Below are 26,933 nucleotides of genomic sequence, written 5' to 3' on the forward strand. Positions count from 1 at the left end.
GTCCTTCCAGCTGTTGTTCCTCACCTCCCCACATCTGGCCCATCACTGGTGTCACCCAGTCACCTCCATGTGGTAGCTGGAGGGAGGTGTAATGGATAAAATAGTTGAGAGCTATGTAAGCATGCAGTGCGGGGATTTGACACCCATGTGCTTTGTGAGGCACCCCTGCTGAGTTCCATGGCACATTGGCTTCTCCCTCTACCTCTCACAGCTGCTGTAGGGACACAGGCAGGTGTGGGATTTTGTTTGTTCAGGCCCAGTGAGAGCAACCTAGAGAAGACCGTTTATTGCCATTCCCAAGAGGTGGGGGTGTACCAGGCCACATAGGGCCACGCGGGGTGGCATGGGGTCGATCGGGAGGCAGAGCAGCTGGAGAGACTGTGGCTGAAAGCCTTCATTGTTGTTTCTGTGGGGAGGAATGTGCAAGGCAGGCTGAGCAGATGACCAGGCTTAGGATGGCTGGTGTGAGTAATCTCAGTGGTCTCCCCGAGTCTAAGAGCCAGATGGAGGGCCAGGTGGGAGTGTGAACTCTGGATTGGTTGGTTTGCTCATCCTAGATGTTCTGGAGGGCAAGTCATTTACTCTGTATAGGAATTAGCTGGCCCCAGGAGGGGCATATATGCCCGTGTCTGTGCCTCGGGGCTTCAGTGCTCTAAGTAGCCGGGAGGGCCAAGCACTTTCATGCATAACCTGAAGACCGCTGGCCATGGGAGAGAAAAGTTCCCCCCAAGGATATTGACACCTAAAAGATGCTAAGTGATCCAATTCTACCAAGCTGGTCAGTCAGCACACATGGGATGGCTCAGGATGTCAAGAACCCTTCAGGACCTGTACCCTTCTGTCTCCTAGGGAGTGCTGGAGGTGCTTTCGGAGGTGGGCTGCCATCTGCGTGTGTCTCTCTTTGATGTCACCTACCGACACTTTTTCGGGAGGACATGGAAGACCGCGGTGAGGCCGGCTGAGCAGCTTTCCAGGCAGCCGTCTAGGATCATCTTTGATGAGGTGGGCCATGGTGGCAGGCAGGGCAGCTGTGTGGCCAAGAGCAGGTGTGTGGGGCTTATGACCTGGGGACACGACCAGTGCATCTCAGACCCGAGAAATGCCACTGAGCAGCAGATGGGTCATTGCAAAGCTTGTTTTAACACTGGGGCACTTCATTTCTAAACAAAATCTGTGTGGAGGCCAAACATCCTGAACAGATGAGAGCACATGGCTCTGGTCGAAGCGGTAGGACAGGGGGCTCCTGGAGGTCTTCTCGCCTTCAAGGACCCTTGGGGTTCTTGGAACAAAGTTAGGAAATTATTGATCTCATCTGATTCTCCTGTTTTCCCTCACTCTCCTTGTCTGCCTTCTTTCATTGTGGCTTTTTTCTTTGTTTTTAAAGATGAGCACTTGCAGCTTAGAAGGAGGGTGGCTTGCCCAGGTAGCAGGTGGCAGAGCCTGGACTCGAACCCATGCCTTCTGTTTCCATCCTGAGTGGCTGCATTGGCATTGCTTGGTGACATGGTCTTGCCCGCATGGTTGTGTCTGGCTGCAGCTAGATGGTTTGTCTTTGTTTGGCGGCACCCAATACGAGCCTCTACTCAGCCCTTGGACTGAGCGTCTAGTGGTGATGGTGGGTGGCATGGCCGTGGCACTCATGGTGTATAGCAGGGGTGATACACAAAGGCAGGTGACAGGGTCATTGCAAATTGTGGTGAGCCTCTGAAGGAGACCAGAACTGTCCCTGGGGGTGAACGGGGAGACCTGACGTGGGAGGGCAAAGAAGGAGGGTCCTCCCTGGCAGCGAGCATTGAAGCCAGACCTGCAGCAAGAGGGACTAGTCCTTTGGATGTCTGTGAGCACAGGCACTGTGAGTGGAGCAGGGCTTGCACGCTCACAGGCTGCAAACACCAGGGGCAGAGCCCAGCGCTGGGGCACACTTCCCAACACAGTTGGTCTGCTTGATTGATGTGGGTGATGGTCACAGGTATGGAAAGGGCTGAGGCCCCGTTGATGTGATCTTTCTCATGGGCAGAGTGGGCTCGAGGGGCAGGTAGTGCTGTGAGTAATGGAGGTGGCTGTGACCATAGCCATTCTTGGAGGTGTCACTGCCTGTAACCAGAGCCGAAGGTAGCCCTTTGCTGCTGGGGACTGACCCGGCCCAGACGTGAAACAAAGTAAGCTGAGCATGTGCTGCTCTCAGCATTTGGCTGCCACCCAGAGTCCAGATTATGGTTGGATTGTGGTTGGGGCTTGGATTGATTCTGATGGGAGCCCTCCCATCACAGGGTAGTGGAGGGTGCTCCTACCCCTTAGACGTCAGGAATGTTGTCCTGGGGACAGAAGTTGTGCTGCTGAAAGGCCTCTGGCCTGCCGTGCCGAGTGTGAGTCACCTGTGGGCCTGTCGGTGACTCCCTACAGGGTTTCATCAGCACAGGTGATGAGTGGCCTTCACGCCTCTGATCCAGCAGGTCAGGGTTCACCAGGAGCAGCATGGCCCCGGTGTGGCTGATCACCTGGCTTCAGCTCAGCCTCTGCTGCCTTTGAGGGTGGCCCTCAAGGGCATGGCTGTTCAAATTTCTCTTTGTCGTGGGTACAGTCTGGCCCTGGGAAGCCTGGTGTTGTGACAGTTACCAAGTGAATGATGAAGGCCATGGTGACATGGCTGTCCCCTACCAGGGAGTTAACTGTGGGCTGAGCGTTGGCTCACAGCACATTTATGTGATTCCATTCCCACCCCTCTCCTCCAGAGGCTGGTGTTCCATGTCCTTCCTTGAAGAGTAACCCAGCACATTAGGGGGCTGGGAGTGCCTGGGGCAGCGCACCTGCTCTGCAGCCTCCCCTGACCAGTGTCTGCTCCTGGGCTTTCCGTTTGGAAGAGTCTTGTGGGTAGAGGGAGGGAGGCGTGCACTGAAATCAGTACTGAGTGCTTTGCGGTTGTAGTTTTGGAATGAGTTCCTCTTCTACATCCTCCCCTCAGCCCACCCTTCCCTGGCCCATGGTGAGTGGTGGGACGTCCCTGTCATAGGGTCATGTCCTCTGCCCAGGGTGGCTTGGCTATGGTGACCCTCTAGAACTGCAGTCACGGTAGAAAACAGCCCTCAGAGCAGACCTGCTCCTCCTGGACTTGTCTAGGGTTAGCATTGCTACCCCCAGAGACCTTGGCTGCCGTGCCACTCGTGGGACCACAACACTTCAGGTGTCTCCCAGTCCTGAGCCCTCACGGCCAAGTCCCAGGTCCAGGGTGCCAAGTGCCACCCTGCTTTGCCTCGGCTGCCCTCACATTTTGTCTTCTGCTGAGCTGGGCAGGGTGATAGGGGATTCTGGGTTAGTGAGGACTTCAGGGTTTAATGTTTCTGGAAAATTCTGCACCCTTCAGTCTTGGAGTTGCTGAAGTGGAGTGTGCATTAGGGCCGGGGGCTGGCCCTAGTGTCTTCGGCTGGGAGGTGAGGCCAGAGCCCGGACCTGCTCAGGGAGCCCTGCCGTCCAGCTGCTATGCCCAAGGCGAGCAGCAGAGGCCAGTGGCGGCCCAGGAATGAGCTCCGGTCGGCCGCGCCCTTCAGCTGCGTCCTCACCGAGCCCAGCACTACTCTCCTTTCCTTGGTGCTCAGCACACAGGGAAATAGGTTCTTCTTGAGTTGAGTTAAGGAAAGCAAAACCCCTGTGTGGCGCATGCACGCAAGCTTATGTGCACATCCGTACTTCCACGCACACGGGGCACTGATGCACAGGAGGGTCTGTGCGCTCTGCCCGCATACCCGTGGAAGTGAATACCAGGTGCCCCTTTTCAGGGGGATTCTGAAATTTGGTGAAGGTCTCTCTCTGATTTTATTGGTTGTGTTTTCTGGTCTTACTGGCCAGCAGTGGCGTGGGGAGATCTGACTGGAGGTGGGCAGGCTGCATCTTTGGAATCACCATGGCTGTCCAGTCAAATGTAGATTAATGAACCCAGCTCCTGTGCTCAGGGTTTTTACTGAGTCGTTAGGTGTCATATGTGGGCCTGATTTTATTACTTGGCAAACACTGTCCTGCAGAAAGACCTTGCCTTGAACTTGAGCTGATGTTTCCGTGAATGATGAATTCCTCCCCTCTCAGGCTCGGCCTCCTAGGTGCTGCCTGCTGGAGCCTCTCAGCTCCCAGCCCGCAGTTCTGGGCCGTCCTTCCAGACCATTCTCGTGCAGAGGAATTGCCTTTCACTTCTGCTGAGATGGTTAATAATTTGTTCAGCCTCTCAGAAAGTATCTTTTAAAAAATAATCTGGGAAGCCAAAGTACCGTGCAGTTTCTGAGATGGACATAATTCTCCTTTAAATTTTCCCCTTAACTAACCGCACACGGGCTTCCTGTGACAGTCTCATTTTTCTTCCTCCTCTTATGTTATGGGAGTGACTGGGCAGGAGTCCTAGGGGTCTCCACTGACCACCGCCACACAGACCAGGCTTGCACCTACCCAGAGCTTGCCTTGGCCCCGGGTGTTGTTAGAGGAGTAGGTAACCCAGGTGTTTGAGCTCAAGGTACAGCTAATTGGGTGGCTTCTGCTTCCCTTAAGTGACACCATGAGAAACAATTCTCAAATGTTCTTATTTGTTAGAGTAATGAGAACCATGTAATTCCCTCTTTAAAAGTGGATGCTGTTAAGGAATATCCATGTAATCCCAAGGAAAGTCCTGGAAGCTCTTCCAAGTGACTTGATTAATCCCTTACTTCTTGAACACGTGCTGGTTCTCCCTCAATAGCCAGCCTCTCATGTGTCCTCTATGCAGCTCCCAAGCATATGTGACCATGGCAGGAGCCCTAGGGCAGTGTCCTTCACCGTGGCCCCTTCCTCTCCAGCTCTACGGAAAGTACCCCCAGGACGCCGAGCCAGATATGGAGGAATGATCACTTTCCTGGATGTTTCTAGCACTGGGCCTTAGTCGTACGGAGATTTAACTACCATGGGGGATGATAGAAAGCTTTAAATTTGTCAGCTTGTGTTGTCTATTCATAATAATATATACTGTGGGTTATTTGCGTTTGCTTACTCTTCTGAGTAAGCCAAGGAAGTGTCCTTTAGGTTGGAGTGGGATTGGCTCTGGCCTTGGATATAGGGGTTGATGTAGGATGGAAGTGAGCTCTCACTTATTCCTGTGGGGTTTTAGGCCAGTGACCCAAACTCTTGACTCTGATTTCACTCATCTGGGCATGAGAGAGAACACTACGCATGTCATAAGGTTTACGTGGGTGCTAAATAATATGTTCTTCACCAACAGACACCCAGTAAGCAGTGGGCATCTGTTCAGCAGATGCATCATGCCAGGCTCTGTTCAGGAGCTGGCTGTAGCAGGTTGGAGAAGACAGTGTGTCCCCATGTCAGCCAGGGCTGAAGTTTACACTGTCACTCTGGACAGGCTCCTTAGCCTTGGCACGCTGACATGGGGGGCTGGACGAGTCTCCTAGTGGGGCTGGATCTATCGTGTTGTTTCCTGTGGGTAACAGTGGACTGAAGCTTCTGACTCTGGAACTAGAGACTTTGCATCTCTCAGCAGAGTTTCATGTAGCAGAGTTCCCCAGGCCTGGAGCATTCAGTCTTGAGGTGGGAAGTGTACAGGAACCACCCAAGCCCTCAGGTGGGAGGCTGAGCTAGCAGGTAGGAGCTGCAGGAAGTGTTATCTTTCTGCCTTCCTGAAGATATTCTATTAAAGGTTTATTTAAAAAAATTGTTTGGAAGGCACTGTTAGAATCTCTGCTCTGCTCTTCCCTGGCCGTGCCATCAGCTTTCTGCTCGGGGACTGAAGGGGGCAGGTCGAGTGGCAATGCCGTTGGGGACACATTGGCTGCAGTCTCTCCACAGAGGCACATCATCAGAGGCCCAATTTCAGTTCTGTCATGTGGGTGAGAAATGGGGACCTGGCCCCGAGGCAAAATGGTGTCCATGTTTTTGAAGATCAAGGCATTAAGACAGGAGCATTTCCATGATTTATTAATCTGTTTATCCTGTCAGGGAGGAAACCTGTCAGATGTAGATGAGTGGGATGTGACTGGGGTGAACGAGGGTCCCCTCTTCTGTCTGGAGAGGCCTTCTCTTGCAGGTAATTTGATGGGCTTGACTCAAACTTTTAATCATGCAATTTCAGTTGATGCATAGGGTTTTCCTCTCAAAGCTTGCTGCATGTTGTTAATTAAATGTCCTTAGACTGAAGGGCTTATTTGCAGTTTTTGCTCAGCTGAATGCTGGCAGGATTTGTAGTGTAGCTTGTTCCTGGGCTGTAAGGTGGGAATATGCCTAGGTACCAGGTGAGCTGGACTGGCCCAACTTTACCCTCCTGGGGACGGTCCCCTCAAGGTGACCAGGGGATTAAAGCTTGTTAAAAACCAAAAATCATGGAGATCCCTGGGTGGCTAAGTGGTTTAGTGCCTGCCTTTGGTTCAGGGTGTGATCCTGGAGTCCCAGGATCAAGTCCCACGTCAGGCTCCTTGCATAGAGCCTGCTTCTCCCTCTGCCTGTGTCTCTGTCTCTCCCTCTCTCTGTGTCTCTCATGAATAAATAAAATCTTAAAAAAAAAGACAAAAACCAAAAATCAGGGGCATCTGCATGGGTCAGTGGGTTAAGCATTTGCTTTCGGATCAGGTTGTGATTTAAGGGTCATGGGATCAAGCTCCATGTCAGCCCTGAGTTGGGCTCCCTGTCCAGCGGGGAGCCTGCTTTTCCTTTTCCCTCCACACCCCCACCCCTCCTCCTGCTCCCTCGATCTTATCTCAAATAAATAAAATCTAAATGAACCCACAACACCAAAAATCAACTGAGTAAATTTGAAGATCTAATTGGCTTTATGCACGACTCATAATTTGGGCAGCATCCCATTTAGCCTCCAGAAAGGATCTATAGGAAGCTGTACAAAGTGAAAGGCTTTTATAGATACAATGGGGAAGGAAGAAGTTTCTAGCAAAGAGAAACTTTTTCAGGCAAGGTACCTTCCTGTGTGTGCGGGGGTGCAGAGGGTCTACCAGGAGATCACCTCACTGGTGCTGACCAGGGAATTCCAGATCCACCCACTCAGAGCTCCAAGCCCGGGAGAGTGGGAACTGCAGTTGGGTCTGTGTCCCTTGGTTTGCTGACTGGGGCTTAGCATAGGTGACTATAGGGCCTGTTGGGTTTTCCTAACAAGCTGTGGAGCTGCCCTGTGCTCTCACCCGTGGGAGGCTTTTACTTCCACGTGATTCTGGTCGGTCCTGAGCAGAATTTGCCATTTCTACCTGCCTAATCTAGCCTTTACATTTGAACTCTGAACTTGAGGGTGGGATCGTGTTTTCAGGCTCCTTAGAAATTCTTTAGCACGATGCTGTTCCCACACCAAAGGGTCCATAAATTATATTTGGAAGAGACCATGTGCCCTTCATGGCCAGTAGTGCCAGGGCAACACCCCTCACACCTCGGGTCGTGTTCAGGAAGTGGCACTTCCACCACTGACCCTCCCACTTGAAGATGGGGTCTTTGCAGATGGACAACAGCAGGGCTCTGCTCCTGTTGTTTTGGTCTCAGAGCAGTTGTTTTTGGGGTAAACGGAAAGGAGAGGGAGCAGCCATAAATTTGAACCTGGGACGTGTGGAAGCAGCTGGTCCCAGGGCCTCCAGGCAGAGCAATTTCAAGGTGACCTCTGGGTAGGAGATGACTGTGGCTTTGCATCACGGTTTAAGGTATTTGTTTCACTGCCAAAGGAAAAGTGGGTAGTGTTCCTAACACGGATGTGCACAGGTATAAATATAAGAGGTGAGACAGTGACAAACCCAACTCTGCAGTGGGGCTCTCCAAAACAGTTCTTGAGTCTTAGAAACAGAAACATAATTCTCTTTTGGTCCAACCACCTGTCAGCTGTAAGTGGTCATTATTTCATCATTTTGCAATAAAAGATAATAGAATAACGATTTATATCTCATGGCTGATGTTTTAATGTGTCTCTCTGTTATCCTGGGCTGACAGTCTGTGATTACAGTAAACGTTTTCCTGGTGACACCACGGTAATGACTCGTTAATGGGGGATTAGTCCACGTTTAAATCACATCGCAGCAGCCCGGCCTTACCGCTACCTGCTTGGAGGGGGGTGGTCTTTGTGTTGGGGGCGGGTGCCACACCCATGCTCCCCCAGTGCAGATGCGATTCTGGGGACCTTCCGTGTCCAGAGCCACAGCTCAGTGCCTCCATCTAGATTTGTTCTGCAAACCCCAGCAGCGCCTCTGTCCCCATCTTCTGTGCCTACGACGTTTATTAGTTTTAAATAAAAGCAGCCAGACCGGGCATGATGAAGTTGAAGGAAGCGACCGCTGAGCAGAGGCACTGTCTCTCCTGAGCAGGAGTGCACATCGCAGGGAGGCTGGACGCAGGTGGATCTGACCCCTTCCACCGCCCCAGCTGGGGGTCCATTTGCATCCGAGGGAACGTTACAGGTGGAAAACCTTTTAAGAGAGACTTGAATACTATCTACTTGGCTTAGATTCAAAAAGAAAAAAATCTTGTAAGAAAATGATGTTAGGCGCTTTTTGTCATAAAAAGATGTTAGTCGGGCTCTGAACTGGGTATAATTACAAAGCATCTCCTAAAATCTAGGGATCCTGCTTAGTTTAAACAAAACTAGTTTAGGTGGAACTTCATAATGGTTACCCACAAAACGGGTTAGATCCAATATTGGCGAGTTGTTTTGAAGTTTTACGTGGTGAGAACTCTGTGAAGTAGCTCAGCAGGTGTGTGTGTTTGCAGTGACTGGGTCCTTGTCGGGCAATGGGGTGGTGTGTGCGACAGGTGGTGTGTGGAGGGCCTGCCATCTGTCATTTCCTGTGGGTCAGAAGCTCCAGGAGCGAAGCAAATAGTCTGCTCTCTTGGGTGTTGGGTGCTCTGGAATGTTTCTTGACTCCGAGGGAGCAAGTTTACCATGCCTGTTCTCTCCTGCGGTGCCCTGGGAGGGACGCGGTGTTCCACACGGGCACACACATTCATAGGAGGGCAGAGCGAGGGCGCCTGTACCTTTTCTGTATGCTCTCTGCAGCTGGTGGATGGTCAGTCTGTCACCGAAGTTGTGGTTTCTGTTTTGCAGCCCTTGTACTTTCACACGTCCTTGAACCACCCTAACGTGGTGGCTGTGGTTGAGGTGGTCACCGAAGGCCGGAAGCAGGATGGCTCTCTCCAGGCTCTGTCATGTGGCTTTGGAATTCTTCGGATCTTTGGCAACAAACTGGAATCTCCTACCTCTGCCTCCCAGGACAAGCGGTACCTGCCTCGTCTTCTTCATCCTTGGAGTTTTCCAGCATCATTTTGTGGAGATTTCATGCTCCCTCATTGGCTGTAACAGAAAACTTTGCAATTGTCAGCTTGTGTTGTGGTTTCTTCCTAACCGTGTGTTGTCTGGGAGCTTTTCTGCTGTGTGGTAACTGTTTGCCATTTCTCAGTGAGCCAAGGAAGTGTTCTTCAGGCTGATGTAGGAACTGATGTAGGATGAAGTGAGCTCTCACTTATTCCTGTAGGGTTTTAGGCCAGTGACCCAAACTCTTGACTGATTTCACTCATCGGGGCATGAGAGAGAACGCTACACATGTCATAAGGTTGTGTGGGTGCTAAATAATATGTTCTTCACCAACAGGCACCCAGTAAGCAGTGGGCATCTGTTCAGCAGACACATTGTGCCGGGCTCTGTTTAGGAGCTGGCTATATAGCAGGACGGAGAAGACAGTGTGTCCCCATGTCAGCCAGTGCTGAAGTTTACACTGTCACTTTGGACAGGGTTCCTCAGCCTTGGCATGCTGACATGGGGGCCAGGACAAGTCTTTGCTGTGGGGGCCGTCCTCGTGCCCTGTGGGGTGTCTGAGAGCATCCCAGGCCTTACCTACCAGATGCCAAAGCCCTCTCCCCGCTGCACCCACCCCTAGCCATGACAATCAAAAATATCTCTGGACATTACCAGATATCCTCTTGGAGATGGTATCATCCCTGGTTGAGAACAGTGCTCTAGATACACAACCATGAAGATTCCTCAAATGCTGTCTTTCTTGGGACATTTCAGATATTAGAAATTTCCCTGGTGTACTTTTTCTAGGTGCCTGGGTCTTGCGTGTGTCGGGAGGAGTACTGTCTGTGTGTTGGAAGCATGTGGCCCGGGGGCATGGGGGGCTGCTGCTTTGCTCACCTGTCTCTCCTGCAGAGGATGTGATTGTATGGTGTTGACACAGCTCTAGTAGGTGTGGAGTGAGAAGCATCACTGATGTTTCTTGGCTAAATGCAGGATGCGGAGGGTTGACACGCGCTCTGTGGTCTTGCTTTGCAGGTTGAGGCTGTATCACGGCACTCCCCGAGCCCTCCTGCACCCACTGCTCCAGGACCCTTTCGAACGTAAGAGACAAGGCCTGGCCTGGCCTGAGGTGTTGCTGTGAAGTCCTCTCATCCTCCCTATGACTTTCCTGGTGTTATCTGCTTTGACTCCATCTTGTTCTCTTTCTCTGTGTAAACCATTATCAGCTTAGCTGATTTATTTAAGGGATTAGGACAAAAAGTGTCATGAGCTTGGATGGTTGACGTAACTGAAGGAACTGTAAGCACTAGCCTGAGGGGAAGGTGTTGCTTTGTGCAGATGGCCCTGGGAGAGGCAGCCCCAGAACCTCCTGGTGGGAGGGATGTGGGCCTCCTGGCCTCTGGGGCGGTGGCCTGTCCACCTGACAACCACTACAAGTAGTTGTTGTCTATCACTGGCCATGGCCATGCTAGTACCAGAAACCTTTCACTGTGAGGCCCATTGGTTATGTCCAGCACAGCAAAGCCTAAATGCACAGGAACGTCCTGCAGGGATGCCTGCCATCTTCCATGAGGCCCAGCAGCTGCAGGGGTGGGGGTGGGGGGTGTCTTAGGCAGAGCAGGGGGCTTCCTGCCATGCCTCTGTGACCTGAAGGGCATGTGACCTACTCTGGCTCCTGGCCACTTGAACGATGGGGAGGGGGCACCGGGTGGAAGCCATCTTGGAGGCCCCTGGTGGAGACCTGACCTGGCCCAGGGCCAGGATGTGGAGGGGGTCCAGTGGTTGGAGGTAGATCTGTTGGGGAGGGTGACTTTCTGTGTCTTTGAGTTGTTGCCTGGATTCTGTGATGGGAATTTTGAGCAAGCCCCATCCCTTCCACTGCCTGCTGAATTTGACGGAAATGTCACAATAGAAGAGCAATTAGTTTGAAGCTTAATGTTATTGATAAAGATTGGCTTTTACATTATTTCTCAATTGAGTCTGATCGTTACTTTGCCAGTATTTGTGTCCTACAGCATCCTTAGAATCAGGGCTTTTTTTTTTTCATTTAATTTTTAATTTTATGTTAAGTAGGCTCTATGCCCAATGTGGGGCTTGAACTCACAACCCTGAGATCAAGAGTCACGTGCTCCATTGACTGAGTTAGTGCAGTGCCCCAGGGTCAGGACCTTTGGAAGGACACACACCATCAGGACCTTGTCCCGGGCAGCATTGGAAGATTGTGTGGCTGTGGCAGTGCCTGAGGAGCTATGTGGCTGGTAGCTCACCTTCTCGTGGGCATTTCCAGAAATGTACACATTTCTTGCCTGAATGATCAATATATTCACATGATTCAGAATAACATAAAAGGATGCCTGGGTGGCTCAGCGGTTGAGCGTCTGCCTTTGGCTCAGGTTGTGATCCCTGGAGTCCTGGGATCAAGTCCCACATCAGACTCCCTGCAGGGAGCCTGCTTCTTCTTCTGCCTATGTCTCTGCCTCTCTCTGTGTCTCCCATGAGCAAATAAATAAAATCTTAAAAAAATAGCATAAAAAAGTGTAACAAGGTTCAGTGAGCTCCCCTGCCCCTGCAGTGTTCTGCTCTCCTTCCTCCATACCCCAGGCAGCCCCTCTGAGTCTCCTGGACCCTGGGGGGTCTTTGTACCAGGACAGGAGCAGAGCCGCATGTCCATCTCATTTTTCTCATTTTAGAGAAGGTTTGTTTGGTCTTGGTGTTGAGAGAGCCCCTCGTTCTCCCTATGACCTCATGGTATGTTGTTGAGTTGTTGAGTGTGTGTTCTGTGTTGACTGAGTGGCCCTGCCAGTGGATACCGGGCAGATCCAGGGCCCTGGGGCTGGGTACGTTGCTGGTGTGGACACCTCTCTTTTGTATATGTGCCCAATAACTGTGGGTCGAGCTCTTGGAAGCTGCAGAGCTCGGTCTGGGGGCTAGTTTGTAACATTTCTCCTATTTGCCTTCCATGGAGGCCCAACCAGTGTCTCTCCAGCCGGCCACACGAGAGGGTACCTCTCAGGGCACTTAAAAATTTAAAGTTAGCAGACCCTATGTGTGTAGTCATTAGGTAATAAAAATATAGTTTTCATTAATTGCTTTTCCTAATGAATGCAGTTGGTCATATTGAGAAATAACCTAAAAGCCAATCTTTATCAATAAAATTAAGCTTCAGACTTTAGCTCTTTTCTTATGAAATCATGTAGCTTGCCTCAGGAGGTGGTGAGGCTCCTGTCAGTGGAAGAAATCAAGGCCAAGCAAGGTTTTGGCGGGGATGAGTAGAGGGCATGTCCTGGTCCCTCTCAGCTTCTGGGCCCTGTGATTCTGGACTCTGCCTCTTGCACCCCAGGGTCTGTTCTGTTGGTTTTGTTCCCTCCAGCTCCCTGAGCACTGTGTCTGGGCCTTTCTCAGCTGCTGCTTTCTCAGGGTGCTCTCCTTCTTCCCCTAGCTCGCTGTGCGTTATGTATACCTTTCTCAGGGTCCGATCCTATTGTCCTTTGTGCTGTGGGTATCTGTGTTTGTGTGTCGGTTGCCCAGATGAGCACATGTCCTCGAGGCGGGGCTCTGTCTTGGTCTCCTGCCTCTCCCAGGGCCTAGTCCCGATGCTCTGTGGGACTCCAGGGTGCAGGTGCTGAGGGGAAAGGGTCCCTTGCAGTCCCCCGCTGAGCTGAGGACCAGGCAATGCCTGGACTTCACACCTTGGGCGGAGAGGCAAGCAGGAGAGATTTCACTATGTGGATTAAAAGCAAGTATCTCTGTTATTGCAGTTTTAGTAGAGAGTTACTAAGGATTTAGTAAGGATTAGTTTGCTTTTTAGGCTGAACTAACAGAGCGATTCCCCCCTCTCCATGGAAAAATATGTTTCCTGTTTGTGGTGTTTCTTAGATGCTCAGTTTATTGGCTGGTTTGACTGAAAGGGCCTTTAGTGCCAACTCTCATATAGGTGTTTTCTCCTACAGAAAATAAACACATGACCCTCATTGAGAGCTGCAGCCTGCAATACACTCTGAAGCCACACCCGCTCCTGGAGCCCGTGTTCCATCTTCTTCCCCAGAACCTTCTGGTGTCTGGTCTGCAGCACATCCCTGGCCTCGTTCCAGCTCATGGAGAAAAGGGTAAGGGTTGCTCTGTCTCCCTCTATTTGGTGAGTCTGTATTAGTTTGGTGGTCAGACCTTGCAGGGATCAGGCTCTGTGCTATGAGGTGGGCTGGGTGTGGCTAGGTACCCTTAGCAAATGGGAGGAGAGAGAGGAGAGGAGGAAGGGAGGAGGAGAGGAGGGAGGAGAGGGGAAGGGAGGGAGGGGAGGGAGGAGGGCAGGGCACAGGTCCCTTCAGAGCGGTGTCTCTCATCCCTCAAGTTGCTTCTGTGTCCTTACTTGGGAAATGCTGTCATAAGATCCATCGTTCGCATTTTCATGACCAAGGTCGGGAAAACGGGAAAACCACTGTTGTTAGTTCCCACCCTTGCTGGGCTGCCATATCAGAGGCTTGATTATCGTTCTCTTTAAATTGTGGCAAAATAGACATAACATAAATCTACTGTTCTAACCGTTTGTAAGTATGCAGTTCAGGGGCATTAAGGATGTTCATCTTGTTGTACACCCACCACCACCACCATCCACTCCAGAACTTTCTCATGTCCCCTGACTGAAACTCTGTCAATCCCTCAATAATGACTCCCCGTGTCCCCTCCCCAGCCCTGGCCACCCCACTGCCCTGCTTCCTGCCTCTGTGAATTTGACTCCTCCAGGCTCCTCCTCTGAGGGAAATAGTCCATATTTGCCCTTCTGTGGCTGGGTTATTCCACTTGGCATCGTGTCCTCAAGGTCCATCCTTGTTGGGTCATGTGTCGGAATTTCCTTCCTTTGTAAGGCTGAATAATATTCCATTGCAGGGATGGACCACATTTTGTTTCTCTGTTTACCTTTCAATGGACAGGATGCTTTTTGGCTGTCGTGCATAATGCTGCTGTGAATGCGGGTGAGCCATGGCTTGAGTATTTTTGAAAACCGAACTCCACGTGAAAGCCTCCGGGCTCTGTCTTGGTGTGTTTAGAACTAGGTTCTCCAGTGGTGGATTAGCCAGGAGGTCTCTGCAGAGATATGCTCTGCTCCTGGGTTCTGCTGACGGGCCTCGATCTGAACTTCATGCTCCTTCCAGGCACTTCTGGAGGCTCTCCGTCTGGCTGTCTGAGGTATCCAGGAGAAGGTGCCACACTCATCCTTCCCCACCTGGTGCTGCTGGAACCTCTTGTGTGGGGTGGGCTGGCTCCCTGTTCTGTTCTGGGGAGAGCAGGATTGGGCATGAGCGTGAGCTGGAAGGGCCGAGTTTTGACTTAGAATAGGAATACTCAAGACCCCCCAAAAAAGAAGTAGCTCAGCTCTCCAGTATGGGAATGTTTTCAGTAACAACGTCCCTGCACATGGCTCAGTGTTCTAGTCAATACTGGGGCCCAGACATTGTTATCTGAGTTGGTAAATTTCTGGGATGGGTCCATGGTGGTCAGCCCATTACAAGGTCACTATTTTTCCAGTGTTGCTAAGAAGAGATGATGACACACCAGAAATGATAGCTATGAACAGGAGCAAGTCTGAGGAGGGTCCCACCTCTGGATTTGCCATGGCTTACCAAGCAACCACCCTCCCCCAGCCCCCCCAACCCCCTGCCCCCTGCCACCAGCCCCATATAGGAAGCCTTTTCACCCTCCAGAATTTGCTTATGTCCTCTCGAAAGAGAAGACGGGGTCAAGCAGGGAGATAGAATGTTGCGTGGTCACTGCCATCGAGATTGAAAACATGACAATCCGCGTGTGACTCTGAGGCCTCGGCCCTCTCGATCAGAGAGGGCCCATTGTGCCACTGTGCTATGTCCTGATGTCAAGAACCTAGGTGCACACCTGCCTAAAACTCAGCTTACATGAGTCCTTCTGACCTGGGCTTCTGGGTGAGCAGAGTGTTGGTGGGGGCTCAGGTGTGTCCCTCACTCTATGACTTGCCAGTGGGTGTCAGTAGAGCTGCAGATAAAACCTGGACCTGCCGAAGCTCATCTGGAGCCTGGTCCTATGTCATTCCTGTGGTGACAATGGGCAGCTCTGGTGGCCCCGAGTTTATTCTCAGTGTCTTGTGTCAGCCTGGGGCATCAGAGGGGCCAGCTGCAGAGTGGGGCATACTCCAGCTCCTCATTCTGAAGGGTCATGTCTTCAGAAGCCATCTGAGCCCACTCCTGTAGAGCGGCCAGTTGGTCACTGGGACACTTACTGGGTGCAGGCAGCGTCTGGGAAATTGCTGTTGTTTTAATCTGTTGTTAATTTTTATTTATTTATTTATTTATTTATTTATTTATTTATTTATAAAAGATTTTATTTATTCATGAGAGATACAGAGAGAGGCAGAGACACAGGCAGAGAGAGAGGCAGAGAGAGAGAAGCAGGCTCCATGCAGGGAGCCTGACGTGAGACTTGATCCCGGGTCTCCTGGATCATGCCCTGGGCTGAAGGCAGGTGCCAAACTGCTGAGCCACCTAGGTGTCCCTAATATTTTGCATAAAAGCTAATGACCAGGGACCCTAGAAGTGGAGCCGGAAAGTGCCCGGGTGGGCAGGAGCATACTCCCTCTTCTTGGGGAGAAAGGACCGGAACACAGCTTCTCACCAAGTCCTCCGGTGACCATCTGAGAAAAGGAACTGGTTTTGCTCCACCTTCCCTGGATGTGCAGGACGCCAGGCTGATCTGTGCTCTCAGCCATGCAGGCACTGTCCCTGCTTTCTGACGCCGTTCTTGTCTGTGTTATAAATCCTGCCCAGGGTCTTCTGGGCTTTTGTGACTCACTCTTGGAAAAGTGTTTCTTTGCTGAATAATATTTTATAGCCCTGAGAGGGCCAAGGCAGTGACTGCTACCAGCTTCAGTGGTGGAATTCACGTGCAATTTGGAGAGGGTCTGATTTTATTTTGGTGCCATATGGGGATGTGGATATTTGTTCATTTGTAAAATATCACACAATACAGGAAGATTGAGTTGTTAACTGAAATTTATATTGAGGTCAGTCTAGATTCACATGTGGTTTTAATAACGCAGAGAGACTCCATGTGTCCTTTGCCTGGTTTCCCCCAAATTGTAGCACAAAGTCACGACCAGGATACCGATGTTGACACAGTCTCCAACCTTCCTCCTGTCTTCCACTTTGACTCACTCAGTTCTGTGAAGGCTGATTTTGGAAGAGTGATTTTCAGCCTGGGAATGGCTGGAAATGAAGGTCTTAGCTGTGTTGTGCTGGTGGCTCTTTGTCACTCTCCAGAAGGGAGGCAGGCCTTTCCCCTCGGGTGGCTCTCAGAGGGAGGCCCTCAGCATCTGGCCAGATTAGCAGGTCCTGCCAATGCATCTTGGAAATCCACGCACCCTCCCTCTCGTGGTCTCCTCGGCCTGGTTCTGACCGTTTCACTTGCTTTGGTTTGACAGACCTGGACAGCTGTGTCAGCACCAGGGTCGTTGCACACATGCCGTGGCTCCTGAAAGCTGCTTCTTTCAAGGAGAGCTCCCGTGGCCTGGCTCAGAGTGAGTCTCCGCACGGAGGCTCCTTGGTTGCGGATCTGCATGCAGCCTCTGTCATTGGGGGGATGGTCTCAGGAGATCAGGACCAGAAAGATGTCTGTCGTTTGGGGGAAGGCTCAGATTGCTCATCCTGCCCTGGAGTGGGTGCGAGCTTTGCATAAAGTAGCTGAGTGCACTGGAGGCTTCGTTGTAAATATAAGTTGGAAGCCTGTTTTCTAACAGTGGCCCTGAAGGCTAGGTGAATGCCAGGACTGCCTGGAGTCCTGAGCGAGACTTCCTGACTGGGTGCTCAGGGAGTGCAGGGCTCCTGGGCCCACTTCTCACAGTGCTGTAGGGCTGGAGGAAGCAGAGGGCCTCACACTCCCCTGAGCTGGCTGACACCACGCAGGCGTCTGAAGCAGACAAAGCGGCCTTTGCCGTGGGCTCTCCTTTCCAGGTCTGCCTCCTCATCTGTTACACCAGAGCTCGGTAGAGCTGAGAAGTGGGGTGTCAGAACCTCATGCCCGCCAGTCTGCCACGAGGTGGCCCACTCTGGTGGTATCCCACATGGTCCTCCCAAGTCCCTGCTCAGGAATCTCCTGAGGTGCTCCTTAAAAATGCTGCTTCCCCCACCCTACCCACCCTCCATCCAAGTATCTCAGTGGCTGTGGGCCTTCTCCTAGGCTTCTCTGGGCCGCTCGGTCCTTGCTGGGATTCACCTTCTGGATTGTGCCACGTTACTGTGGGTTGTGGGTAGGTGGGGGTAGGCAGGGGTGGTGGTGGGGTGACAAGAGGAGAGCTGACTCCTGCCCTGTGTGAGCTCCAGTTTTAATACGACAGAGGTCATCTTTGCTGAAAGTCCTCCTTCCAGGCTTGCTCCCCGGGGAACCTCCCTGGAGAAAGCAGTGCTCCGACTTCGGTGTATCCTTTTATCCTCTCCCTTGTTCACCGATGCTTGGGTTTGTCCATGATTCATCCGCGGAAGGCTCATTGGCTGGATCCGTGTGCACAGACACTGAGCCAGGGTGAGGGCACAGCATGGGGCTCTTAGTGCTCCTGTCTTGGACAGATGGAAGCAAGGGCAACATCACGTCTTGCCACAGCCATCAAAGGCAACAGGTGTTTTAGCAATGTGGATGGCTCAGACTCTTTCCGCTCCTGCCTGGGTCACCCTCTAACTGGTCTCATTCTGTTGTTCCTCTTGCAACACTGTTTGGTGGGGTGCATTCTGGGGAATCCACTGCCCTTCCAGGAAAGCTGTGTCCTGGGGAGGCTGTGGGACCCTGTTAGGACCTCGTGGAGAGCTTGTTGGGCACCTGGAGGGCATTTCTGAACGCTTCTCTTAAGGATGTCACTACAGGGAGTTCTTGCCTGTCTGCGCCTGTAATCCCTGGTTTCTCGGCAGTGCATGTGTGGGGATCCCTGAGGGCAGGGAGTCTGGATTCCTGAAGGAACATTGCTGTTTTTGGGGATTGCATTCCTGCCCAGAGCCTTGGCAACAACCATATGAAAAATAGCCCCAGTCACAGAGTGTGCGGGCCATGAGTCCCCGTCCCCCGCCTCACCCCAGTTCCCCAACCCCGGTTGCTGAGGTTGGGTGGTAGAGTGAACGGGGTGACCCTTCAGAGTGAATGAGGTGACATTTCAGGGTGACACTTCAGATGGTGAAGCTGTTGTGAGGGGGATGCAGGAGGGAGCAGGGAAGAGGTTCTGAGTACGGAGTGGGCCTCCAGGCTCCTAACCTCTCCCAGCCTCTGCTGCTGCCCTTTCCTGCATAAAATGGGGACTTTCTTGGGACCTGCCCCTGGAGATGCATGTGAGGAGCAAAGAAGTAAGCCGATGGAGCTCAGCACTGAGAACTTAGGAAGCACCGGCCCCAGGACCTTTGTTCTTTATTCATGGGATACTGTCCTCACCCTGGCCGCTCCTCTGCAGTGGAGCATCCTGGGAGGCCTGCTCTGTCCTCTAAGTGAGAGCCATTCTCCAGTGCCTGTGATTTTCACAGGACATGGCCTGGAGAAAGCCGGCCAGATGCAACCTGGCCCTGCCCTGCCTCCTGGGCCCCTCAGGATCTGGAAGGTTCTGCCCTGTGCATATGTGGCTCCTTAGTCTGATCTCCTGGTGGAGGAACCATCTTTCCTCTCCCTGTCTGACTTCTGTGTGTGGGGCTCCCTTCCTCACATCTCTGTGAGACTAGAGTCAAGGCTCCTTTTTGCTAATGGCTGTGGGCCTGGGGGCCACCTGTCAATGGGGAGCTGGGCAGAGCCTGCTTCCTGCCAGGACTGAGCCTCTTCCAGAAGCCCTGGACTCCGCCACCTTCTGGATGCCCAGATTTGCTCATCCTACTGTACTGTTGTCTAGAGGGGCAGGCAACAGCACAGTAGTGGAGATTGGCGAGGGGCGGGTGGCTTCCCTGCTGGACAGGCAGTGGCCCCAGCATACCGGCAAGTCTGTCTCTGCTGCTGCCCCATCTCTGGAAGGGCTGGCATTGGCTGGCGCCCCTGGGGTCCCACCTGAGTCCCCTGCTCCCAGAGCAGCCCGTCTTTGTTTCTCTTGGGTTCTGTATCTGTGAATCTATTCACTCCCTGAAGTTCTCACAGTACTTTCCTGGTCATTTGGGGATGTGTATTAGCAGCTTCAACATTTGGGTCTCCCTCACTCACATTCTGTGGGTGTGGTATCCTCAGGCAAGTCACTTAGAATGTCTGAGCCCTGTTTCTCTTGTAAAGTAGAGACTAGAACGTACAGGGATGAGCCAGTACAGGGATGAGCCATGCCGAGGCTTTAAGATTAGTCTGATGAGCTATGTGTGTACATGTGTGTGCCTTTCCTCGGGAGCTATGACCCTGTGTTCATGGCTGTGAATGGTATTAGCTCTGTCCCCACAGCACTGTCCTGAGTGGGGGGCTGTCACCTGGCTTCCACAGCTGAGGACACAGGTTTAGAAACTGGGGTTGGCCCCTAGGCCCTGGCCCCAGGGTGCCTGACCACCCGTTGTCTTCCCTTGTTTCAGGACACACGCCTTCTACCTGCGGGTAGGATGTACTCAGCACCCCCAGCAGGCAGTGGTGTTGGCTCGGGCCTGGCCTCTTCCTGCTGATGGGCCCTGGTTTGATGATGGTCCCTCGCTCCTTCTCTGTGCCCAGAGGGCCACAGCTGCCCTGTCTCGTCATCCCCAAAATCCTCCATGAGCACCCCCATGCTGCTGTGTGCCCTGTGACCTGTTGCTAGGGAGGCCCATGATGGAGGACCTGGCTTGCTGCCCTTGGCACTGGTGGTGGAAGTGTGCTGCTTTAGCTCCTTCCTCTCTTTCCTTGTCGGTCCTCTTTCTCCTTTTTTTTTTTTTTAAGATTTTATTTATTTGTTCAAGACAGACACACACACACAGAGAGGCAGAGACATAGGCAGTGGGAGAAGCAGGCTGCATGCAGGGAGCCCGATGTGGGACTCGATCCTGGGACTCCAGGATCACGCCCTGAGCCGAAGGCAGATGCTCAACCCCTGGGCCACCCAGGCGTCCCTTCTCTTTCTCTGGTGGAGGATCTCAATTCAGGACATGCCTCAGACACTTGTTGGCCATTTCATGAAAGTTTGGACTCTATGTTTTGCTCTTTAAAGAAAAATTGTGGTAACATAGATGTAGTGTCACACTTGCCACTTGAACCATGTAAACCATGCAGTCTGCGGCCACCACTACCGTTTGCCTCCAGAATGTCTCATCTCACAAAAACTGCAGCTCAGCCCCATGAGACACTAGTGCCCAGCCCCTCCCCAGCCCCTGGCACCCGCCCTTCCATCTTCTGACTCTGATTTTACCACCTTAGGGCTTCTTGTGAGTAGATTGTCTAGGATTTGCCCTTTCGGTGACTATCTCATTTCACCGAGCGCCATGTCTTCCAGGTCCATCCAGGTGTCAATTTCCTTCCTTTTTAATGCTGAATAAGATTCTGTGTGTGGATGGACCACATTTTCCTTATTTTCATCTGTTGCTGGTCACTTGGGTTGTCTTTAACCCTTGGCCATGGTGAATAACTATACCTATACTTTGCGTGGGTTCTGATTCCTCCACAGAGCAGCTTCAACACTTCTTTTTAAATTCAGAAAGGAACGTGCAACGTTTCTTAGAAGCATAAGAAATTGTGAAATATGAGAATCTAATACATATTTGTGATGAGGAAGGGATAGAAAACCATAAAGAAGGAAATAAAGTCATCTGTGATTACTTCTCATACGTATCCATGTATGCATGTAAATGTAGATTTTCAAATAAAATTGGCTTTAAATGATCTCATACGCAGTGTTACACACATCGTTTTTACCTGCAATATTATGATTATTTTTCAATCATTAAGTGATCTTTGACAATAGGAGTTTCATTCCTGTTTTATACGGAGGCATGGTAACTTGTTTAACATTCCCCATCCTAGGGAGCATTTGGTTGTTTCTTATTTTTTTCTGTTATAAATAATGTTTAATAAGTATTCTTGCGCATAAAGCTTTGCTCCCACATTCGATTAATTTTGCTGAATAGGTTCAAAATGTGGAATTAGTGGGGCAGAGAGCGGCTGAGGAGATTCTGAAGGGTCTCAGTGCACACAGAGGCGAAGATGGGATCGCCTCTGGCTGTGCTGATTGACCTCCTAGCAGGACGACCAAGGGCTCTTACCATGACAGTTCCCTCTGCGCTGAGTCTTCCGCTGATGTTTCCTTTCTCTAACTTTGGAAATAGTTCTTAAAATCTAAGGCTTTGCTCCTTAGTTCTTACGGGTGAAAGCTGGGGAAGAGACAGGGCAATAGGGCAGTGACGGGATGGGAGGGCAGAGCGCGGGGTGTGTACTGGTGTGGAGGTGGTTGGCTTGGCCTTCGTGCCCGAGTTGGAGGGGAGGTCTCTGCTCAGACTGGACCATGCCTTTCACAGCCCAGGGTTGATGCACCTGCTCTGTGCCGGGCACCCAGCTGTGTGCCAGGAACTACCGCCCCTTCTGTCCTCATGGAGCTCACAGTCCAGGGCAGCTCCCCCACCCAGATGGGGACTTTTCTTGTGGTGCCAGCCCAGACGGTGTTTTTGCTTGTTGGCTTAATGTGCTCATGAGTATTTCTTCATGTTTCCAAATGGTTCAAGGTAAACGTACAAAAATAAGAAACGGCATCACTGGCTGTGTTCTTGCTAGAGAGGAAGTTAGCGATAAAGGGAAACCAAGCTGATAGGAACAGATGTTACCCTGCATTCAGTGATCTGTGTTCTTTGGATTGCTGAATTATAAAATGTGTTCCTGGAGGAGGGTGGGGGCAGAAATTGGGTTGTAATTGAAATCTGGGCTTGGCGTCTTGGTGTGAATGGGGGTGGCTTCTGATTTAGGGCTCTGAGTGCTGTGCCTGTGGTTTCTTCTCTGCCTGGAGGGCCTGGCACCATGGCCTTGACCTAGGTGGGTGAGAGGCCCTAGGTGCTTCTGGTGGTCCTGTCCCCACGGATACTCTACACGAACCCCCTCATTTTTTCAGGGGACACCCTCCGAAAGCCTCGCCTTCAGAAGTCTGTCACATGGTACTTGGATGATTTATTCTTCACGCTATATCCTTCCCTTGAGAAGTTTGAGGAAGAGCTTCTGGAACTCCTCATCAGTGATAACTTCCGGGAGGTACTGTCCTACATGGTGGAGCTTAATCTGAACAGTAGAGATGTGGGCAGGGCAGAGGTGGGGACGGCAGAGGTGGGGACGCTGCCGGTCTCTGACACCACCAGGCTGGACGGTCCAGCCACAGTCTTGCGTGCTTCCTCTTTTAGTGGCAGAAGAGGATGTCTAACCCGTTGTTTTAACTTTGGTGCGATGATGGTGCTATTACCGTGAGACCCTAATGTTAGTTTTGTTGTATCTTAAAGCAGTCTTCATGTAAAAGTAAATTAAATCACCAAATGAGCTTAGGGAGACCAATAAAATTATCAGCATTTATAAAGGACATTTTCAAGATATTTGGCTCATTCCAAGGAGACGACTAGAAGTCTTAGTCATTTTATCCCGGCCGACCCACTTTCTGTGAAAGGTACTCCCCTTACAGGGTCCAGGTCTGCCTACCCATCTGATGTGCTGCCATGAAGTCTTGGTGGTCACAGGTCACAGTGTGTCCCCACTGTGGCCTTTGGGCTGGTAGCTCATTTTCCTGGATGCTCTGCGTCTAGACCCTTGCATGGCTCCCCTTAGGCTTCAGGTCTCTGTGCAAACTCGACAGTCCTGCAGGCCACTGGAATGTGCTGATGAGGCCCACCCCCCAAGTCTCTGTAAGTATGTCACCTGCTTCCTTTCTCCGGGTGCTTGGCCCTGCCCACGAGCACCTGGGTTCCTTACCTATTCCTTGCTCTGTTGCCTGTCTGTCTGGAGTATTTGCACCAGGAAAACAGGGATGTGGTTGGGTTCTCTGCTGTGCCCAAGGTGCTTCAGTGTCAGCCTGTCACAGGCCTTTGCTATCTCTCCATCGTGACAACGAGCAGTTCCACTGGTAGGTGCCCATCCTAGCAGTCTGGGAAGTCAGCAAAGTCTTAGCTGCACACACATGCACACAAGCACACACATACATGCACACATGCACATGTATGCATAGATGCATGTGCACAGCACACATAGATGAGATGGACTTTTTTTTGCTTGCTGCCCGTTCTTGACAAGGTAGTTCTATACGATGTCTCATGTGAAGTAGAAACACAGAAAAGAGGATTGACGGAGCACATTTTCTTACTGTGTTTCCTGCTGTGTTCTTATTGCTCAGAGTGGGTCACGTAAGGGTAGAGATGCTTTAGGAGTATCATTGTTGAATTTTGTGTATCCCCCCAAAATCACTTTATTACATATTTTTACTACTTTGTATTTTTGTCCTTATCCAACTGGTAGCTACTCTGTTTCCTCCATCGCTCTGTTTTCATTACTCAGAGACTAATAGGCTGAATTTAGGTCTGTTCAGCTTGATTAATGGGCAGTGAAGAAAACTTGAAAATTCAGGAATCATTTCACCACGATCACGTAATTTAATAAACAGTAATAGCCTGGAGGACTATCCTGACTCATTTGTTAAAGTGCCTGTACATATTTTGTTAAGATGAAAAACTTTAATATCCAGCGATCACTTTGGGGCAGATTCTGTGTTTATTGGTTTATGACTTACTGCATAAATGTGCTCCCTTTTCCTGCTGCCCCTTCCACCCCAAGCCTCTGGTGTCTGAGTCTGGGGGAGGATAGAGGCACCTTGGGGGCAGTGGGCTTCTCTGCCTTGGGGCGCTAGGGCCCTGGTTGCTCATTTGCTGCATCCTAAGAATTGAGCTCAGCCATGGAAACCTGAGTAAGACTTTGGTGATTCAGGTATCTTCTAGGGGGAGGGTGATATTGCTCTGAGAAGACCGTGCTATGTGTAAAGACCCAGAACTACCTAGAAAATGCCCTGAGGCTGGCGGTTCTCATAGGATTATTTGCCTGAATTCATTTTCACTGAGCACCATCTGATCTGGAAATGCCTGAGACTTCAGTTACAGTTTCTTCTCTTTGTTTGCCTCTCCACTGGGAGCTTCTGCCCTTCTGCACAGGGATTTACTGTGTGTGACATGTGCTCTTCTAGGGGGACAGTCCACTAGATGGCAGCACGCTGGAGATCTTGGAGCGCCGCCTGTGTGTGGGCGTGCACAATGGTCTGGGCTTCGTGCAGAGGCCACACGTGGTGGTGCTGGTGCCCGAGATGGATGTGGCCTTGACGCGCTCTGCCAGTTTCAGCAGGAAAGTTGGCTCCTCTTCGAAGACCAGGTATTCTCCCTAGGGTCGTGATGTCCAGCCTCGTGGAATTAGGAGGTACTAGGGTGCACATTACTGGGGATCAAAGGGAAATGGAGCTGGTTTTGCATGTGAAGTATGCACTTGTCCACCTGGACTTCTTCCCTGGTGCCTTTGTTTCCTCTTGCTGATTTGTATCTGTTAGGAGCAGACCTCAGTGTTATCAGGTTGGAAAAATCCTGAACTGTGCTGTGACAGTTCTGGAGCTAACATTATAGGTGTCTCCAGGTGTGGCTGCTTAGGATCTGAGGGGACCCTAGCACACTTTATACCCCCACTGTGTCTGTGATCAGTCTCTCACGTGGTGGAGAAGCAGCAGGCAGGAAGTTCTGCCATTCTGTTCAGTCCTCTATTCCCAAGTCAGGATCAGAGACCTCTCCGAGGGGTGCCCTGGAGGACGAGCCTCCTCGGAGACCTGGCCATGTGGTTCTGTCCTCCTGATGTAAGCTCTGGCGATTTGGAATGAGTGTCGACTGAAGCATGAGAGGCTCTGGTTTAGGATCTACCTTGGGGGCCAGACACAGTGCAGAGCTCTGCAGCATTGCTGGGGGAACCTGCCACAGCAGCAGGGCCTGGCACCCTGGGGGGTGCAGGGTGGCAGGAACACTGCCTGATGTGCTGCTGCTCTGTGTTCTTGACCCAGCTCTGGAAACCAGGCTCTAGTTTTGAGAAGCCGCCTCCGACTCCCTGAGATGGTCCATCACCCTGCGTTTGCCATAGTCTTTCAACTGGAGTACGTGTTCACCAGCCCTTCTGGAGTGGACAGCAAGGTGAGAAGGCCCTGGGCTCCGTGCCCCAAGGAGAAACAAAGTCACCACTAACATTGTTTCTGTTCAGAGCAGCGTGATTATCAGCAGTGTACATAACGGGTGTAGAATGAGATTATAGAAAACGCTTCTTCCTGGTTGTGGCTTTGTTGCAATCATTGCCCCTCTTTCTGGTGATGGAATGTTCTGCTGGCCGATGGTAATCAATAGTTCAATAGGCATGCATAATAGCATTAATTCACAAATATCAAGTTGATAATTGTGAAAAATGAGTCTATTTTAATGTATTCTTCGTATGATGTTAAGGATAGTAAAGCTTTACTATGCACTTTACTGTTTTTACCATTACTAAGTGGTAAATGTTTTCTTACAGTGAACTTTGTGTGTGCCTGTATCATAGCTAAGACTTTGTAAGATTCACTTAGAAGAAATGTGGTTGACCCTTGAGCAACATAGGTTTGAACTGCGTGGGGCCACTTACAACAGATTTTTTTTTTTTTTTTTTGTTAGATACAGTACTGTAAGTGTATTTTTCTTCTCATGGTTTTCTTAATGACATTTTCTAACCTCTGGCTGACTTTATGGTGAGAACACAGCATATAATACATACGACATACGAAATATGTGTTCACTGACTGTTGCTGTTAGTGGTAAGGCCTCTGGTCAACTGAATGGTGTTAGTAGTTAAGTTTTTGGAGAAGTCAGAAGTTACATGCAGGCTTTTGACTGCGTGGGGGTTGCTGTCCTTCAGCCCCGGGTTATTCATGGGTCCCTGTATAGCATATAGACATTGGTTTTTTTTTTTTTTTTAATTTTATTTATTTATTTATTAGACATTGTATCACTGATGGAGAGTCTTTAGAAGACTCAAATCATACTACCCTTAAGATTCAATTTTCTGTTTGAATAAGTAAATATCAATTTAACATGTAAATTAGAAATAAAAGGATGACAAGGCACCTTCCATGGCAGTCGGTCTGCCAGCATTGCAGCCTTGCTGCTGGAGGACCAGGACCAAGTATGGTCTTGAGGGGAGCCTTAGGAAGGTGAAGGGGGTGCTGAGTGGAGGTGCTGTTTTATTTTCTCATCTGCTCTCTGCCGTCCACACCTCAGGTCAGTATAATTCAGAGTCCTGATCAGCTGAACAAATCTAGAAGCAGGTGTTCTGATTATGGCTGAACACATGGTCACAGTTGTTTTATTTATTTATTTTTTGGTCACAGTTGTTTTAATCAAGCCGTCGTTTCCAGCTCTGCTTTATTTATTACCAGAAATTGCCACTGAAATGCAACTGTATGTGAAGGCACCTGGCTGCGTGGGGAGGGCACTCTGGGCTTGGGTGGGGGACTCATCCAGGAGGGAGGGGGCTCCTGGGGTGGCCCCCTGTGCTGCCCTTGGAAGGAGACAGGGAGGGAGCCGGCCAAGTTGCTGTGTGCGTTTGGCGCTCTCTGCGTCTGTGGACGTGTCATTAGCATCCACTCTAGAATGTTGAATTACGGTCTGCTGGTGATCACAGAGTATGTATACAGAAACTGGTGTGTCTCACATGACACTTTATTATTATTATTATTATTATTTATTTATTTAATAATAAATTTATT

General features: G+C 50.8%; 1 protein-coding gene across 15 annotated transcripts in view; it reads left to right on the top strand.

Annotated features, from left to right (window-relative positions):
* NPHP4 (nephrocystin 4) overlaps positions 1-26,933 on the top strand; it is a 129,984-nt gene that overhangs the window by 12,717 nt on the left and 90,334 nt on the right. For all 15 annotated transcript variants that reach the window (XR_012027987.1, XR_012027986.1, XM_072819907.1 and 12 more), the window contains 7 exons: positions 850-1,002; positions 9,050-9,222; positions 10,274-10,338; positions 13,189-13,344; positions 22,257-22,393; positions 24,357-24,538; positions 25,209-25,335. Coding sequence is in view for 13 of the 15 variants with exons in the window: in XM_072819907.1 (XP_072676008.1) it covers positions 850-1,002; positions 9,050-9,222; positions 10,274-10,338; positions 13,189-13,344; positions 22,257-22,393; positions 24,357-24,538; positions 25,209-25,335 (993 nt within the window). In the remaining 2 variants the exon portion in view is untranslated. The remainder of the gene's footprint in view (positions 1-849; positions 1,003-9,049; positions 9,223-10,273; positions 10,339-13,188; positions 13,345-22,256; positions 22,394-24,356; positions 24,539-25,208; positions 25,336-26,933) is intronic.

The sequence above is a fragment of the Canis lupus genome, chromosome 3, assembly GCF_048164855.1.
Source record: "Canis lupus baileyi chromosome 3, mCanLup2.hap1, whole genome shotgun sequence".
Classification (NCBI taxonomy): domain Eukaryota; kingdom Metazoa; phylum Chordata; class Mammalia; order Carnivora; family Canidae; genus Canis; species Canis lupus.